At 35.9% G+C, this 18,368-nt stretch overlaps 1 protein-coding gene across 3 annotated transcripts in view; it reads right to left on the reverse strand.

Moving 5' to 3' along the window:
• Positions 1–475: 475 nt before the first annotated feature.
• The window catches only part of SYT10 (synaptotagmin 10), a 32,556-nt gene continuing 14,663 nt past the window's right edge, over positions 476–18,368 (reverse strand). Inside the window, exons 3-7 of one of the 3 annotated variants that reach the window (XM_015866419.2) lie at positions 15,742–16,306; positions 5,130–5,250; positions 4,046–4,094; positions 2,065–2,194; positions 476–997 (exon numbers count right to left, since the gene is read on the reverse strand). In XM_015866419.2, coding sequence (XP_015721905.1) covers positions 926–997; positions 2,065–2,194; positions 4,046–4,094; positions 5,130–5,250; positions 15,742–16,306 — 937 coding nt within the window. In that variant the 3' untranslated portion in view covers positions 476–925. Of the gene's footprint in view, positions 998–2,064; positions 2,195–4,045; positions 4,218–5,129; positions 5,251–5,580; positions 5,881–15,741; positions 16,307–18,368 lie in introns of those variants that run through there. The other 2 variants (XM_015866409.2, XM_032445560.1) reach the window with 2 other exon arrangements.

An 18,368-nucleotide genomic window follows, 5' to 3' on the forward strand; every position in this document is an offset into this window, starting at 1 on the left:
TCCATAAAGGCTGAACTGAAACCCAGGGAAGCCTGTAGGGTCCTACTGAGCCAATGTGGCTTCAAAGGACTTTTGATGAGTGCTTCAACCCTGTTCAAAGCAAGAACTTCTAAAAGTCAAAATGTGACAGTAATTACTGTTGTTATTTTCTTTTTCTTTTTCTCTTTTTCCTCCTCTTTTTCTTTTTTTCTTCTTTTTCTGATTTTCTCTTTCTTTTTCCTCTTCTCTTTCTTTTTCTTTCTTTTCCTTTTNCTTTTCCTTTTCCTTTTCCTTTTCCTTTTCCTTTTCCTTTTCCTTTTCCTTTTCCTTTTCCTTTTTTCTTTTTCCTTTTCCTTTTTTCTTTTTCCTTTTCCTTTTTCCTTTTTCTTTTCCTTTTTCTTTTTCTTTTTTTTCCTTCATTCTTCTATTTTTTGTTGTTTCTATTTCTTTCTCTATTTCTCTCTTACCTCCTTTCTTCCTTTCTTTTTTCTTTTTTTTTTTTCATGCAGTGTTCAGCTTGAAGTCTTTTTTTGACAAGTCATATCAAATTTAGTGCAATTTATATGAGATTTTCTACAAGAATCATATATGACTATTTGTACTCAGAAGAATTAAGCATCAAAATCTGCAGTGGTACTGAATTACTTCAGGGATTATTCTTTTTGATTTTTATGTCTATTCAAATATATTGGATATGATACTGGATATATGCCAGAGACAAAACAGGTGAGTGAATTTTTATGAGAAAAGATTATATTTGGCTCAAGTCAACTCCATTCTCAAGGTAAGAAATTATTATAAACTGTAATATAAGACTTAGAATAGGAAAAAGTATTTTAATACAAAAATATGGATACAGTTCATCTGCGAAAGCCAAACCTGTTTATGTAGATGTGAGCTACATGGGAGCACTGGACACTGAATATGATGAATCCACGCTTGTTCCCTAGGGTGTAAGTGGTGGTTTTGGTGATGAACAAGATCCCTGGCTATCAAAACTGGTTGCTCGGCCAGGTAACTGCAAGAAAAATATTAATTTTACAAATGTCATTAATCTGGCCATGACTCCTTTCAGAGAATGAGGGAATCCCTCAAAGAAGAACCTGAGTCACAATGAGAATCTTTCTGGGTCAAAGTCTTAATCAGAACTAATAATATAAAGAAATTTCCTAGAGACCTAAAAATTCCTCTGACTCTTTCACAGGAGTGGGTAGGTACCCCCTTTGCCAAACCTACATAACTCAGAGAAAGCCAGAAACATCTCAAAAGAGGCTTCAGTTGTGCATTGACTCAGTTTCCCTATCCTCATACTCTTCAGGTATTCTACTGAAGCCTTGATGTTTTTTCTAATGCTGAAGATACTGTGCAGCAAAGCAATACACAGTGGGAAAGCCAAGTCTTGAGCTGCTTCAAACAGCAAATCATTTTTCTACACAGAGAAACCTAGAGGAGGTCTCTATGGTGCACCCTCTGTGTCTTAAAGCGGGGCCTGCTGCTTCTTGAGTCTTCAATATGAATCTTTTCAAACTCAAAGCTGATTAGCATCTTGTATACTGAAAACCAATAAGATATGACCACACCAGGCTGAAGTTAGAGTCTAAGCCTGGGGAGTTGTAGATACAATCATCAGTCCATATGAATAAGCTTCCAATAAAAGCCTACTAGTAAATCTAGAGGTAGTTGCTATTTTTTTTTTTTTTTTGGCCTCTAATTAGCATAATTAGCCAGTTTCAGATTAATGTCTTAGCATCATGATTGTTAAAGATTTCTGAATAGGAAAAGATTGCTTTTGATCTGCTTAAAAATGATCTCTTAAAAATGAATATAAGATCAAAATCTCTGGAATTTTAAAGGTTTTAATGTTACAGTGCTCATGAAAATGTTTGAAATGGCAGATATAATAAACAATAAACCCAAGCAACTAGAGGTAGATTTGTGCAGAGGGTATTATAGAGGTGTGATAGATGGGAAGTGGCAACCATGTTGTGCTGATTTTTATGGTTCTTAGAAGCACATAAGCAGGAGAGAGAAAATAAACCCAAACATAAAATACACTGAGGAGGAGAAAATTGTGCTACTTTTTACCTCTACCAATGGATGCCAGTGAGTTATTGGTTTACGTGGGTAAGCCAGCATTTCATTCCAGTGATCTCTTCCAAGCCCTTCAGCATCAATTCCTGTCCGACACACTCCGATGACCTCATTGTGCCCTACACTGAGAATTGTAAAGATAGATAATTTTTTAAATGTAATTTTAATAACATTTGATGTATAATGTACTAGTCTCATGCAACATAGTAGATGTCCAAGATTTTCCTAGTATTTATTACAGATATTAGTTTAGTGGAACTGTGGCAATGAGATATCCTGTAATAACATCCAAAGCCTCCAGCTACTTCCAGACTGCTTCTAGGAGCCATACAAATAGCAATGAAGGTTTAACCTTTGCCATTAAAATTTTACAAACATAAACGCTCAAGGAAAACACATTTAAATTTTGCTATAGAGTGTCATGGAGTTATCTAGATCAATCTGTGTGCATGACAGGGGGCAGCAGGCCTACTGGCTCCCTGACCACAAAAATGGGAAGGGAAAAAGGGAAGGGGTAGGGAGATGGGAACTGGGCTCAAGGAAACAAACAAAGCAGTGACAACAAACTATGAAGGAAAACTTATTTTACTAACTATGAGATTGGAATGCAAGATAACACTATACAATAAAATTGAAACTGAGGCTAATAAATCAAATAAAAGGGAAAGAGAGAGAGAGGTTTTCCGAAGACCGAGAAGCCTACTTTGAAACTGAAGGTGCCACGGCTTGGAAGCACACCCAGACTCGCTACCAGGCAGTTTGAGAGAGAGACAGCATCACTTCCGTGATGTGTTTCCCTCTCTGACTGTGAGACCCTCTGGGACATGTAGTTGTTCTCTGTGCTCTATATGATGTTATGATGTGGAATACCAATAGAAAAATGTACAAAACCATGACATAGAGCACAGTGATGGAGGATGCCAGGGAATAAATTCTTGCTCCAGATGTTTCAGATGTAATTCACACTACATATCCTAGATCTAATTAATCTCATTTGAGTTTCTGCTAAAAATGTGAAAGTCGAGGTTTTATAGCAGTAAGGGGCTTACCTTAGTAATTCAGAATTCCTAGTAGTGTGATAGACTTGTTGAGGGAACACAGAAAGTAATTTTCTTTACTTTCCCTACAAGTACCTGAGACTAACGTTTCCTACCTTCCTCTTAGTTAACGTTTTGAAAGGAGCAGCTGGAGAGGACTAGAGTTGCTCTACATTTCTCCCCCCAGTGGCGTAGCAGTGTCCCTTTCATATCTGAACATCTTCCTAACAGAATTATAGAAGCAAAATAAAATCTGATGGTGAGGAAAGATAATCTGACATTTTGTATTAGTAAACTGGACTTTCACTGCTTATTTGCCCTGCAATCTCAAGAGCTCATTACTAATAGCCCTGGAAAGAAGGAAACTTGGATCAGGCACTGTCAGTCAAGACTAATAGTTTACTTTGAAATATTTTAGATGCTCTGAGCAGGAGTCTTCAATTCTCAGTAAGGATACAAATTAGTTGAAGCTAAGATGTGTAATCACTGAGGGATGAACTGAAGGATTCATCCAAATAATTAATTATGACTTAATTCAATGAGGCAATTATGCACCTAATTATTTTTTAGGCATCTAAATTTCCATTGATTTCAAATACCTGACATTTATATAGGAACTGGAGACACAAGTGTCTTTTAAACCAGGAGGCATAACTTACAGACTCTTACATTGTACAGCATCTAGATGGGGACAAAAATGCATGTCACTGCTAGAGGCAGGTAAGGAGTTTTAGCCAAGCTTCTTCCTTACCACAGACAAAATGGACCACGCTCTAAAAGTTGTGGAAGCTTTAAACCTCTTCAGGAAAGGGCCCAAAGACTTTATCCTTTGTGAAACTGAGCCTGCTTGAAAGTTCAGGGAGGTAGAAATCAGTTGCTCACAACGATCAGATAATGTCTAACTGAAGCTTAATGTTCAGAAAGCAAGCAGTGCTTACCGATCATAATCCATCACTGCAATGGAGAGGCTGACCTGGTCCACATTCTCTGGAGGAATATCAAAGATGATGGCCTCGTTATAAACTGGATTGAGTGTATTCTTCTTTGTGGTTGTTTTCCGCTTTTTCAGTCTTCGACCCTCACACATCAGTGACACTTTGACATATGGATCTAAGTAACAGACAATAAGCTGTGTGTACTTGGACTCAAAGCCATTCATACATTTAGCATAAATACAGTATTTCTGTAGGTGTGGTATAATTATAAGACATAAAATACAAGATCTTTAATAACCTTGGGAATGCATGTTTTCAATATGCTCTCAATGCAATGGGAAGGCATAAAGTTTATGAATGGATGTACCAAATATCAGACCAAAGATAGCAGGTATGAAGGCTGCCAGAAAAGTAACGCCTCCTATTTTATTATGTTGGCCCATAATGTCAGAAACAGATGTTGGTGGTATGGCAGTGGAGATTGAACCTTCCTGATAGTATCCTATTAAATTTTGTTACTATGTGACAGATAGCAGTAGAGCGGAAGGCTGACAAACTGGCATCTGACATGGAAGTGTGTATGAAGCAACAGTGCTCCACTGAATTCCATGCAGAAAAAATCAGACCCATTGAAATACATCAGAACTTGCTGAACATTTCTGAAGACCAAACAGCAGATGTGAGAGAAGTGGGGAAGTTTGTTTCAGTAACAATGCTGTCACAGCAGCTATGAAATTCTAGGTAACTTCTGCTGATGCAGATATTTATTAGCATGGAATGGATGTTCTTTTTTATTGTTGACAAAAATACACAGATAATGGTGGAAACTATATTGAAAAACAGTGTTTTGTAGCTGAGAATTTGCTCTATGAAATAGTGTTATTGTGCTCTTTGTAGCTGTTGTAGTTTCCATGAAAATATATAGGAGGCAGTATGAAAGTACATTCATTCGAGTACAGGTCCTACATCCATTCTCGTGCTGCTTCTATTCAGAACCATGCTAAACATGCACTAAATGAAGAAGTTGCTTTTTTTCTCCTTTCTGAGTAAGCTCTGCTATGCTGTTTAAAAAAAGAAGTAGATTCACCTGATGCACCAGTTATATCCATTGCTTTGAGATTTCTGCATTTGATGACTGTTAATGTCATTCTCCCAGCAGTTGGCAAATAACAAAGGGAAAACATGATCTCACCCAAATCTATGCTTTCCTAAAAAAGAAAAGCAATTATTAGAAATCCAATCATGCTGCCAACAATCCAGTTCATACCATGCAGAATTTAAAAAACATTTTTAAAATACAGAGAGACATCTTTTGCAGCCTCAGATACATTTGAAGAGAAGAGAAACAAGAATACTTGGAAATCATTTCTATAACATGCAGAAAGAGTACCAATAGAATAATATTTTAATGACAGGATCTAGAGTTACTAAATGGAGAATTTAAATCAGGAGCATAGCCAATTTTTTTCTGGAAGCATTTGTGTTGAATTCACAGTTAGAAATGCTGTTGAATGTAGAATTTCATGCTCTTCTCCTGGAAAACTCAGATTGCATCATCTCCAGTATAAAGAAATGAAGTGGGATATTTAGATCACATACATTTCCTTGCATTTTAGCTACTGAAATGAATATAGCAGTTTTATTCATGCACATATGTATGTATTTGAAAGGTTCTTCCTGTCTGAGAGCTTCAAAAAGATGAATGTGCTTCTAAACGTTACTAGACTTATTGATTTTACCTTGTTTAGTGGGTTCTTTTTTTCTAGAAGAAAAGCAAAGCAAAGGAGTAGCATCTCACACTTTCCTGCCTCAAGGACAGCTTCTAGGAGGATGCTGTACTAGGGAAGATAGATAAGGTCTGATAGGATCTTGATCATACTCATGGAGAAATAGTTTTTATGTTGTGGCAATGTGTTGTAAATTAAAAAAAAAAAAAAGAAAAAAAGCTATATAGATTAGATGTAACAACAGCTGACAAACAAGATCTAAGGAAGAAGGTTTCCATTAATTCTTTTTTTTTTCTTTTTCTTTTTTTCCCCCCTTCCTTAATATACACATGAATATATAATTTCCTAATATCACACAAATGTAGCTTTTGAGATATTAGTAATATTCTGAATTATTCCTGTTCTTTTAAGATATTAAATAACTTTCTACTCCTCCTCCTCAAACAAACGAAAACAAAACCTATGTTTGCTAATCTAAACAACACACCAAGAACAAGCCAGGATTTTTAAATAATAGCTTGTAAGGATCTTTTAAGGCAGTCAGCTCAGTAAGGCAGCAGTTCTCAAGCATGTTCACATGATCTTGAAGGATTATTTTTAACTTTCCTAAAATGCTTATTTTTAGTGTCCGCCCTGTCTTTAATATTTTATCTGTCAGACCTGCAACTACCCTGAGATTACGAATCTTAGTTCAGCTGGATTTATGATACAGCTGATCCAGCATCAGAAGGTGAGCATGATATATTTTTAAATGACGAATTGTAAAATGATTATTGCTGGATAGATGACAAATATTTTGCTTATAGTTATGAGTAAGAGTGAGGATTCTTCATATTTTTCAGCTACATATGAAAAGTCTTATGAATTTCCCTTGCGTTAATCCTTTAGCTTGAAATACATACTTCAAATCTTTCTTGAATAAAAATGGACTTAATCACATGCATAGATAGTTTTTATTGTGCAGGTTGGTCAGTTCACAAATTCAGTCATTTTGCTGTGATTCTGTTGTAAGTATTAAGAGTGGTGTGAATGTGAACATACTCCTTGGGTAGATTTCATGCTTGTCAGGATTTCTCAGGAAAAATCCAGTCTACATAATAGAGCCATTTTGTACCCCTCCTTTGCTCAGTTCCTTACTTTGCCACACAAGCTGCACAACTTTTTACCACAGAGTATACACACAGATAGTGACAAATAGTTGTCCTCTGTTATACTTTACAGGTTTGTCATAAGTGGAATCTGTGTTTTAAAGACAGTTTCTATTATTACCATTGCTTTCTGAATTCAGACTGATCACTGGTTCTCATATATATATATATATATATATTGGAAAGAAATCTCATCCTTTTCTTTGAAAAGAAAATGCAGTTCCCCCACATCTGACTCTTTGAAGTGCGAAGTCTGAGTTGAGAGAGGTGATGGGTTGGGTCATGGAGTACAGTAAGAAGACCATGAAAAAGTCTGGGAGGGTATAAATTCTTCCTCCAGTGAGTTGATTTTTGCAGGTGAATAGAGAGGATCATTTTATGCAAGATGGGAGAACATACTTGAATTTTCTACTATTACATTCTAAAGATAAATTATATATATGCTCAGAAGTCTGAGTGAGATCAAATGATAAACAGCAGTTCATACAGAACTATTTGCCATGACTTCAATTTTTATTTATTTATTATTATTATTATTTATTTATTTATTTATTTATTTTAATAAAAAAGCAAAGCTCCATGTGGCGGTTACTTTCTGAAGACTTATGAAAACCATTAGTGTTTAACAAAATGATCACAATTTGATATTAATGGTCAGTCCCTTTTATTTCCTTTCTAAACACTGTGTACTGAATATATATATTATATTGGAAAAGAACTTGTAAAATTAGCTGCAATCAGACCCAGTGTTTTTGATCACAAAATGAATAAGCAACATGCCAAATGCAAAATAATGCCTGAACAATGAATGAAGGTGAAGTTTTCAGCCAACATAGCAGGCCATCAAAAGGAGCGTACTGAAGTTACCAGAGCTCTGTAATTTGTGATTCTCTTCAGTTTGAAGCAATAAGGGATGAATTTAGGATTGGGAAAAGGCCATTCCACTATTTACTCAGGCATCCCTTAACACCTATGATCTACATCTGGTGAAAAAGTGGCTCATGTCAGCCTGATATATCTAATTTTCATATGGCAGAATAATACTAATGCTACAATGTGTACTATGAAAACAGGTAAATTCTGCAGTAGGCTAGAATACATTGTATTTCAGATAAACACCCTAGTCTGTGTAAAAGAAATTTAAGAGTATCTTGTCTTAAGATCGGAAAGCTAGAAATAAAATCAGTAGCTACATTGCACTGATCTGTAGACACCACATAACTACCCTGGTAAAGAGAACCTGCTGTGATAGACTACTACCGGCAGTTAGAAGTTTACATAGTCCTCTGAAGTCAAATACAAAGTGTCTGCTCTGAGTATCTGTTAAGACCGGTAGTCTTTCTTCCTACTTGGGCGAATTCTTACAGTGACATATTATTGCTATAACTGTAAGAGTTATATTAGGACCTCGAGAAATTATCAGGCAACTGAAAACTATGATACTGAAAGAAATATAAATAAAATATATATTCTTTGGAGCTCATTCACACAGTGTGAAGCCCAATAGTCATGAACTTCTAAATTTGCTTTTGAAGGGCTAAGGATAAAATTGCATCAGAGATCAGGTATCACATGAAATGGCTGGGATATCACCCATTTTATTTTGTTTTTCATAAATTGTGTTCTAGAGGGTCATGAATTTGGAGATGAACGCATAAGTTCAGACATAGATAATGAACAAAGTAAGGCTTGACATATAAACATTTTCTGAAATTCTTTATCACACTGATTATCCTGAGTAACATTTTCGATCACCTTGGGTACTTAAGTATTATTTCATTTAATTGAAATTTAAAAATAGGATTTAAATTACTTCAGAATCCCATTGCTCTAGAAAATTCATATTCCTCTCACTCTACAATACACTAGGTAATTTAGTTCACACAACTCATCTGCCAGGAACCCTTTAGTATGAGCAAATCTATGGAAACCGAAGCACAGACAATATCATCTGCACTGCAATCCACTTCAAAAAACATGACTCAGAGGATGCAAGCCTGGAACCAGTGGCAATCTCTCATGCAAATCTGAACTATCCTTCTTTACATGCTTTACATGTACCACGTATTCTCTTATATAGCTTTTGTTATATCTGTACCTAGGTAACTCTCATGACATTTTCTTTCTTTCCTTGGCTTACTTTGGTATTTTTTTCTTCTTAAATTAAACTTACATTTTAATTAACAGATAGTTTTACAGATGCTTGTAATAATTTTCCCCTCACCAAATTACAATAAGAGGTACAAAACCTGACAAACAAAGAATAAAAACTACCAGCATCAAGCACAGCTGCACTAATACAAAAAGAAGCAGTTGCTGGTACTGCATTTTTTTTCCTCTTATTTCCCTTTTGTGTACAGAAGCCATCATAGAGAACTAAGGAACTGGAACGGTGTTAAGAACTACACTAGTTTCAGTTATTTTCATGGCTCCCAATCTACCACACTATCCAATCCATCTTCTGTTACAGCAATGCTAGAACAAAGTAAAACAGAGGGAACAGACATCAAGTGTGTATGTTAGATGCACATATTAATTAGATCTTTTAGAAATGGAATATAGATATATATATTTTTAATAACATAATTACTCTACAAAAGCAACCTCCCCTGAATGGATACACTAACCAGTTACCAAGAATATATACACATTCATTGTTCCATGTCTGTTTGGGATATCAGCCCAGAGGCTGGCAAAGTTGGATAAAGAATCATTCTTATTCTATTGCTTTGTCATCAGACCCACTAGAAAGCAATACTCCCATCTCCAAACTTAGCTCTGTGGAAGCATTTCTACAGAAATGTTCCCTAGTTATGGCACAGACAGAGTAGAGTACTGTAAGGAGAAGTTTGAAACCTTTGCAGAGGAGCACCAATTGGTCCACTCAGGTTTTCAGAACTGTTGTTACTGGACAAAGTTCTGCTGTTTCTCATTCTGATTAATTCATCCAGTCTTGACATTAAATTTAATCAGAGATAACATTTAGCCAGGAATACCTACAAACCCAGGGAGAAAGTCAGCAACAGATAATATTACACTCAGGGTAGTTTCTGGATAAGAAAAATTATTTACAGATTATGTTGTTACTGAGAGGATTTACATACGGTCCTGCCGATATGTAAAGTGTCATTTTTACAATAATTTTGTAATAATGATAATTGTCCGTAAATATATCCTAGCCATTTGTTAATTGGTGCTTCTTCCTTGTCTTTCCTTTCTTTTTCAAGTTTTGCAAATCAAATAAAACCTTAAAAGCAACTAAGTATAGATTTTTACAGTGAACAATGAAAATGTTACTGGAACTCAAAATTGCATATACTTGTATTGGCGCTAATGTGTCATTTATTTCTGTTGTTAAAATAACAGTGATCTGCATAATGAATACTGCCCTAGAAATTGAATTTCCTATGAACCATCCATGTTAATTCCATTGTCATAATCTACAGTAATTAATAAATTTAATTTTTTATCTCTGTGTTACTACTGAGGACTACTCTCTCAATAATTGTAATTTAAGTGATGTTTTAATGATTACAAGAGATGATTACAAGAAAAATTCTTAGATTGGCATTAATTTACTTTACATTTAAATCCTAAATAAATGATCTGCACATTTTCTCTTTCCATTTTCCTGCAGTACTTTGAGTGAGTGCCTGTACTAATTAGTAATTACTTTCTAGTTGTCAGAGAAATTATTCAGACATTTACATTTCTGAATTCTTAGCTGCTCAGTCATATTAAAAACTAACTTTCTGCACAGTATTCAATAATAATAATAATACTAAGAAAGCAGTGGCAGGACTTTAGGACTTTATGAATACTGTTTTCTCATCTATGCATTTTGAATTTGATACTATTTATACTAACACAGACAGTGTCAAAAGTTCCATGATGAATTAGCTGAATAGAACAGCTAATTCTACCATCTCTCAATGGGATTTCACTCTGGAAACCTTGTCCTTACAGTTAATATTTACTTCCCTCTCCTGTCATTCTTTGCATACAAAATTCAGCTATTTTTGTTCTTCCCAGCACCACTTACTGATTGAGTGGTTCTCCTAGGAAATGAATCAATAAGATTTATGTTTGTTCCTGCCCCTGTGGAAGATGGTATGGAGACACTGGGGTCTGCTGCTCCATAATGACCGTTTCTTCCTCTTCAGGAGGCCTAATGTTTATGTTAGTCCGATGTTTGCTCTAGGTAAGAGTAACTGTTGACTGTGATTGTGATTGCAGAAGGAGGTCTCCTTGAGACAGCAGGTAGGGTCCAGCAGGCTGAATGCTCTCAACAGGAGACAAGGAAGCCTCCTGGGTGCTGGTTTTGTCAACCCCTTTGTACATAACCATCAGCCTTTTGCGCCTGGGGGTTAGTTTCATCCTGCCTGCCAGCAACAAAGCTCATTCATGCCTCAGAACAGCTAGGAACAGAGATACTTATGTGATCTAAATGTGGCATCCACTGGCATGTGAATGGAAAAGTAACCGAGTAGCTTCAGATATATTCATCTGAAGGAGCAGTGCATTGATTACAAAGGGAATACTAGCAGCAAGAAATTCAGAGATCACTTAAGGCCCGGCTACCACCTGGATGCAGAAATATTAATTTCCTCAGCGGAAGCCACCCCCTTCATTCATCTAATTTCTCTTACATTTAAGGTAGATCAGAAGTAGCAGTTGGCTTTTAGTAAGACAGAATATTCAAATGATCTGTCATTTCAAATGGAAAGAAATATTCGACAACTGAAGCCTCTGCTGCTTTCAGTAGCTAGAAAGAAACCCATGCTTTCTCAGTTGTCTTTTCTGACTATGAACTGGGCTGAAAGCAGTCCCAAACCTAAATAAAAAACCGAAACACTTTTCCTGTAAAGACTGAACTGGAGAGTTCTCTCATTCACCCAGTAACAGGTAATTACATAGAACTTTTATATTATCAGGAGTGATCAGAAATGAGAAATGCCGTCTATTCTTGCCTATAAAGGCACTGATACCATTATGGAATTAATAAATGTTTCTGCTTCAATTTTGTTTGATTTACTTTCCGCCTATATTTTGAGCAATGAAATTAGAGGCAGATATTTCCAAAGCAGTCCATCAATTTTCAAACAAGAATCAGAAGTTGATGAACTTTCATATCCAGAAAATTTTAGATCATTTCAAGAAGTGTCCTTTTTGCCTAAATGATTTTATGATACTGAGTACTGGCAGTTAAATGCAAATAAACGGGTTTTCTTTTTTTTTTTTTTTTTTTTTTTTTTTGATTTAAAATTTTTTTTTTTTTTTTTTTTTCAGTTTTTTTCTTTTGTTGATTTAAAAAAGTACCAAAACCATGCAGTATATTATATTGGGAATAACAAGCTTCAGAAATACATGCAAAGCTTGCAAGCACTTCACAAAAATTCAAGATGATAGATATGTTGACTAAACAGCTCATGTGACACTGTTTGCCTTGGTTGCTTTGAAAGAGTTTCCTACAGTGTATTAAGAATTACAGTATACCACAGTATAATACACAACCTTTGCAGGTGTTCCAAAGCTGCCTCTGGTTTGCCTATAATTCAATCAATCAAACGAACAAAGTAAATAATGGATTATTTATTGAAAATGCAACCACCCATGTTGAAGCAAAACTGGGGGGTATTAATATAATCAGATACCTAGGATACTTCTTCTCCACAGCCAATTTTACACCAATTTTATCTTGGTAATTTAACATTAAAAAATGAAAATGCTTTCGCACTTACAACAGGTACATACTACATATTATACAGTAGCTGCAGGTTTCCAACAGAACACATAACAGAGAAACAATGACATGAATGAAAAATTAAAAGAACAAAATACAAAATACAAATACAAAAGATGAATAAGTACCAACGGTTGAAAACTATAAAAGTGAGTATGTGAGGGACCAATCCTGCACTTCATAAAGTCATTTCAAATTACTATTGTGGGGGGGGGAAAAAAAGGAGTCAAACTGTGGTTTATCATGTAGTCATTGGTTTTATGGCCTAAAGGATTCAGTGCATCCACTCAGACTTAACTTCCCCATGTTGTGTGTTTCCTGTACCAAATAAAAACTCCTCATGGATGTGCAAGCAAAGCCTCTAAAGATGTCTGCCTGACAGTCTTTATACAGTGGAGAATCTCCTCATCTGCTGCAGTAACTTCCTTCACAGTAAAATTTTGTAATTCACTACTTTGGTACTTCTGTCTAGTGGATCTTCAACTCTTACATTGTGACATAAAAATAAGTTTTTTCCAAGTAGACAACAGGAATGTTTTTAACTTCATTAAATCTTCGGAAGAGAAAATTCTAGACTATGGAAGAGATGTAGAAGACTAAAAGCTGAAGAGAGGCCACTTCTGCTGTACTTTTTGAAGTTTTGGTCCTATTCTTTGACCCACTACTTCTACCATTTTCTACTATTTATCATTTAGCAGCGGCAAACCATTGGTGCAGAAAGCATGTCTTAATTGCATGGGTGTCTTAATTCCTCCTTAAGGTGTAAGTGCCTTCCTGTTGAGAACCTCAGTTTTGTTTTTGTTTTTAATTACAAGTTCTTTATAAACATCAAAGTATTCCTGCCTTGGGTATGGTTATTTTTTACTAATTGCAAAACCATCCAGACCACATTTTTCAAGGCTTGATCCAAGTTCCCTTGACTCCGGCAACTGTTAGTTATTTAATAGCTAGTTAGTGACTTTGGGGAACTTCAGATCTGATACACAGCACTGTAATTCCCCAATGACTAACATCTTATGAGCTGTTTCTTGCTGTGCAGGATTGGCTCCCTCATCTTACAGTTTCTAAAATGTCAGAATTATCAACCTTTATTACTAACCAAATTTTAATCTACATGAAGCAGCAGAAGTAAAACACAAGGCAACATATTGCACATATAGTAACAGGACACCGTATTGGAGTGCTCTGTTTTGACTGGAAAAAAAGCAAAACAAAACAAAACAATTACACCAGTTTATTACATAATTTGCTGAGAATTAGGTGAAGCTTGTGGAAGTCAATGTAGTCACTGAAAGCTTGAAAATATTTTGTGTGTGTGTGTTTATTGCTAATGATTTAGGTGGAGAAAACTTATGCACATGGAACACTATAAGCTAGAGTGGCCGAAAGGCTGAAATCTAAATGCTAGATGCTTTCTCTTAGACTTCATACAGAGTAAAATGGGCAGAACAAACTAAGCACTGTATCTGCATGTACTAACTCTTAGTGAAGAAGAAACTTTGATTAGAATACAGTGCCATGATTAGCATTTTTCATCCAGGTGCACATTATTATCCCTCTCAACAGCATCATCTGCTATGCCATTTCAATCTGCCTAAAATGACGGGACAGTCCAGGGGTTCTGATTTACTCAAATCTAGTTTTAAGCTAAAGACACACATGTCGGTTGCAAAAAACAACTGTAGGCATATAAATTATTCCTAAGGTATCAAATATAATACCAACACTATAAGAAAGATATAAATATAAATATATATATAAATATAAAAATATTTGTACTATATTATCTCAAGGCCTTAAACACAGATTGAATTTAAAGCTTGAGAACAAGGTTCTTAGGTTTTCTTAGGCTGAAATCTGAGTTTGATCAAACAAAGCATACAGAGATGTGGTTTTCTGGAGGTGTGCCAGAGACTGTTCACAGCAGTTTGGTAAATCCCACAGTTGAAGTAAATAATTTTCCTGAATTCACAACTGAATACTGTCCTCATTATGTTCTGCTCTCAGGTGCTTCTCCTTTCTCAGGAAATATGTTGCTCCTGCTCAAAATAGCGAGCAAATCTAAGTCCTTATTGTCCTTTTAATCATGCACACCTACATTCCACCATCCAGCAGGTATACACAGCGTAAGAATATTTGGGAAAAGAGATATGGGAAGCCTCTGGCTCTACTGAAGGAATGGTGTAAAGATTCTGTCTCTGATGCAATGCCTAGTATTTCTGAAAAATGGGGACGACAGACTATTTTGGTTGTCTCCACAGAGCAGTGGAGGGGAAAATTTCTATAAAAAAAGCATTTTAGTTAAAAATACCAACCAATTCACCAAAACAACCAAAGCATCTAAAAACAGTGCTTTGCCTTTTCTTCTCAAATTCTAACCAGGGAAGATGTTTTCAGTTAATAGTGATAATGGCTGGGGACTGGTGAGTTTTCTGATGGTAGTTTCTCATCCATTATATGTGTTAATTGCAGTTATGTGTTATGTGCAGGCCTTCTTCTCTTGATTGCAGCAATAGACAACAAATAATTTATATTTCATTTCCTAACTCTCCTTGCTTGTGTCTCTTGAGTTTTGCTAGCAACCAACAACAACAGAGACACATCTACTGGGGAACCCTAAGGAAAGGGCATTAAGCAAAGAATTTCAAGCATTTTTAGCATCTCTTGTCCCTCATGAGTTTCACAGCCATTGAAAATCTGCTAATAAGAGGAGAACGGGCTCTGTTTCTTAATAGATGATCACTTGGAAGGACAAGGTATTTTCCTACCAAAAAATATTTATAGTTCTTGTTAAACAGTGATTTCTTTTGTGATGTATTATTTAATTGATAACCTAATTTACATTTGCACAGTGAGCTATAAGAATGATGATATGTTCCCAGAAGATTATTTCAGTAATTAAATTTTATCACTTGTTAAGCATACCTTTCTCTAAGCTTAAAGGAAAATACTGACAAGATTTTATTTATTCATATATTTATTTATTCCCTCTAGCATCTGCTGGTAAGCAGGATGCTCTGCCATGAACTACAAAACAGAAATGAAAATATCACATTAATAGGTTTGGAACACATTACTTACGGTGGTTGCACAGTGGATGTCTTTCCATACATTGGCTTCCCTGGAGAGATCTGAGACCTCAAACAGGTTCTCAAGAATAACTTCTCCTATCATGTCATGTCTAGAAAATCTGTCAAAATCATAAACACTGAAATGCAATTTCCTGTTGCTGAGTTGATCATAGGCTACAGGAAACTGAAAGGTTTCATCAAAGACAGGGTTTAATGTCTTTCTGTGAACTCGTGTCTGAAACTTCTTTTTCCTGTCTGGAAGCAGATAAATCTTAACGTAGGGGTCGGATGTTCCTGTGAAGTCTTTAGCAGGCAGATCTAAGGCTTTGACAATTGTGACAGCCAAAAGTTCGTTTTCGTAATCGTACCGGAGAGTGAAATTAAGTTTTCCACATGTTTTCACATCTTCTTGTTGCCCATCAGAATCCACAGATTTCTGTTTGTAGAGTTCTGGTTTTATTCTCCCAATGCTGGTTGTCGTCTCTCCCCTTTGTAAAACTGGATCTGTCCCCATGTTAAAATCAACACTGGACACTTGCATCTGCCTCGGCAAGTGCCTTCTGAAAGAATTGTGCCTGTACACATACACACACAAAATGAACCACAGTTATCTCCAGGAAAAGACCTGGCTATTACTAAGTAGAAAATACAAGAAGATAAAATTAGTAAGGTTTCCACTCTTTAAACTAAAAAACAATACCCAAATGTTTTATAAGTGTGAGAACAACTTTAAGAGGAAATAATTAGTCAGGATGAACTTGGCCTGAGAGATGCTCAGTGTCCTGGCACTATATATGTTTCTCACTTTGTTTTCAAGCTATGTAGCTGAAAATCAGCTCAGGTTCTTTCATAGAATCCCAGCATTATTTGATCCTACTCTGCTAGGACACGAACAAAGTATAGTCATGCAGAAAAAAAGCATCTCTTACAGACAACAGACTTCCTGTTGTTCAGAGTCACTCCTTGTCTGTTTTCCAATTAAATATTTACTATGCTTGAACAATGATCACTGTGAAAGCCCCAAGAAAGCCACAGAAAGGTACAGATGTTGTTGGCATAGTGCTTTGCCACCCTGCAACACTTTATGTGTACCTATTGCGTATCTGGTGCACTGAGGTAAAGGCCACTTTATCCTGTAATACTGTTCTGGCTGCAACACACTTCAAAGTTTGAGGCAACATTTTCCTGTGACATTTTTTTTCCCTTCTGTTCTCACACTCCTCTCTGTAGCGTATTAGCAAACTGATTCATGTACTCCTACCGAAAACTATTACGTTTAAATCCTTGCAATTCTGAATACTATGTAGGGTATCTGTACTTGTTTATGAGCTTATCTTGACTAAGGAACATTAATCGAACTTTTTGCCTTTCCTACTAAGATGTCATACAGCTTTAAAATAGCATAAAAACACTGGTCAAAAAGCTTCATAGACTTAATCATCAGCAGATGCCATTATGACTACACTGTTCAGTCTATTTTTTGGACATTTTCACTTTTCCTTGGTACTTCACTACCCTTACAATCTGCACTGGCAAAGCTCACTACCTCCTCCTGCGAGCCATTAAAAAACAATTTAATTGTCAGAATTTCCTCTGCTTTTTGCAATCAATTGCTTATTAATGCCAAATGCAGCCTTGCCTTATTGCTTGGTTTCCCTGTGGTGTTGTGTTCTGAAAACAAGAGGTGTCACAGCTGTGTGTTTCTTTCTTTAAATCAGAAATGCAAATTGTCTATTTGAAAGCAACTAGGACTCATTTCATAGATATTATTTGTATTTTTGCTTAAGTGAAGTGGTTGCAGAAGGCACCCAGTACAAAACTACTGCAATTTAGCTGAACAGAGATACAAGAGGGTAATCTGCAGCCATTAAATAATAGACAAGAATGTTTCCCATTTTGGTTGCTTCAGTACTGCTAGGTGTAGCGTGCAGCAAAACTGTAAGAAAATAGGGGAGGGAGAACTTCACAGTTCAGGTTTGAAGTAGCTCCAGAAAACACAGGTGTTTTGATTTCAAATTTAGATGAACATTAACACACCTCTCTCATACTACATTGCAACTTTTCCATACACAAGCACATATTTATTTGTTACAAGCAAATACTTCCTCTTCTCTTAAAAGCTTAAACTCTTCAAATTCATAGTATACGATATCCGTGATGGAATGGAGGGGGCAATGGGAAAGCTTTAACTAATCATAAAAGCAGAACTATGTTCTTCAAGGAGTTCCATAAATGCTGTTGAGCCTTCATCCTCTGAGAATCCCAGTCTCATGGATGTGCCAAACACAGGGAAGGAACTGATCTCCACCCAGAATGCAGTGGCAGTAAATTTTGAGCCTGCAGTGATTTAGGTGCTAGCTCTCTGGCATTTCTGACTCTGCTTATGCAGGTAAAACAACAAAAATGCCTGCATGTCATTTTTAGTTTAAATGAAATTTGATATGTGACAAACTCTCTTTTCCAGTAACCTCTTGTATTTATAAAGACCTGAGTTAACTCTTGAAAAAGTAACATGTAAAAAAAATGACTCCATGATTTCTAAGGTACCAACCTCCTTTCAAACTGTCAAACGCTATGTACATAAGATTCTCTGATGAAGACAGTCATTGTTGCGTGGCATCAATAAGTAGAACAGTG

The sequence above is a fragment of the Coturnix japonica genome, chromosome 1 (assembly GCF_001577835.2).
Source record: "Coturnix japonica isolate 7356 chromosome 1, Coturnix japonica 2.1, whole genome shotgun sequence".
Lineage (NCBI taxonomy): Eukaryota > Metazoa > Chordata > Aves > Galliformes > Phasianidae > Coturnix > Coturnix japonica.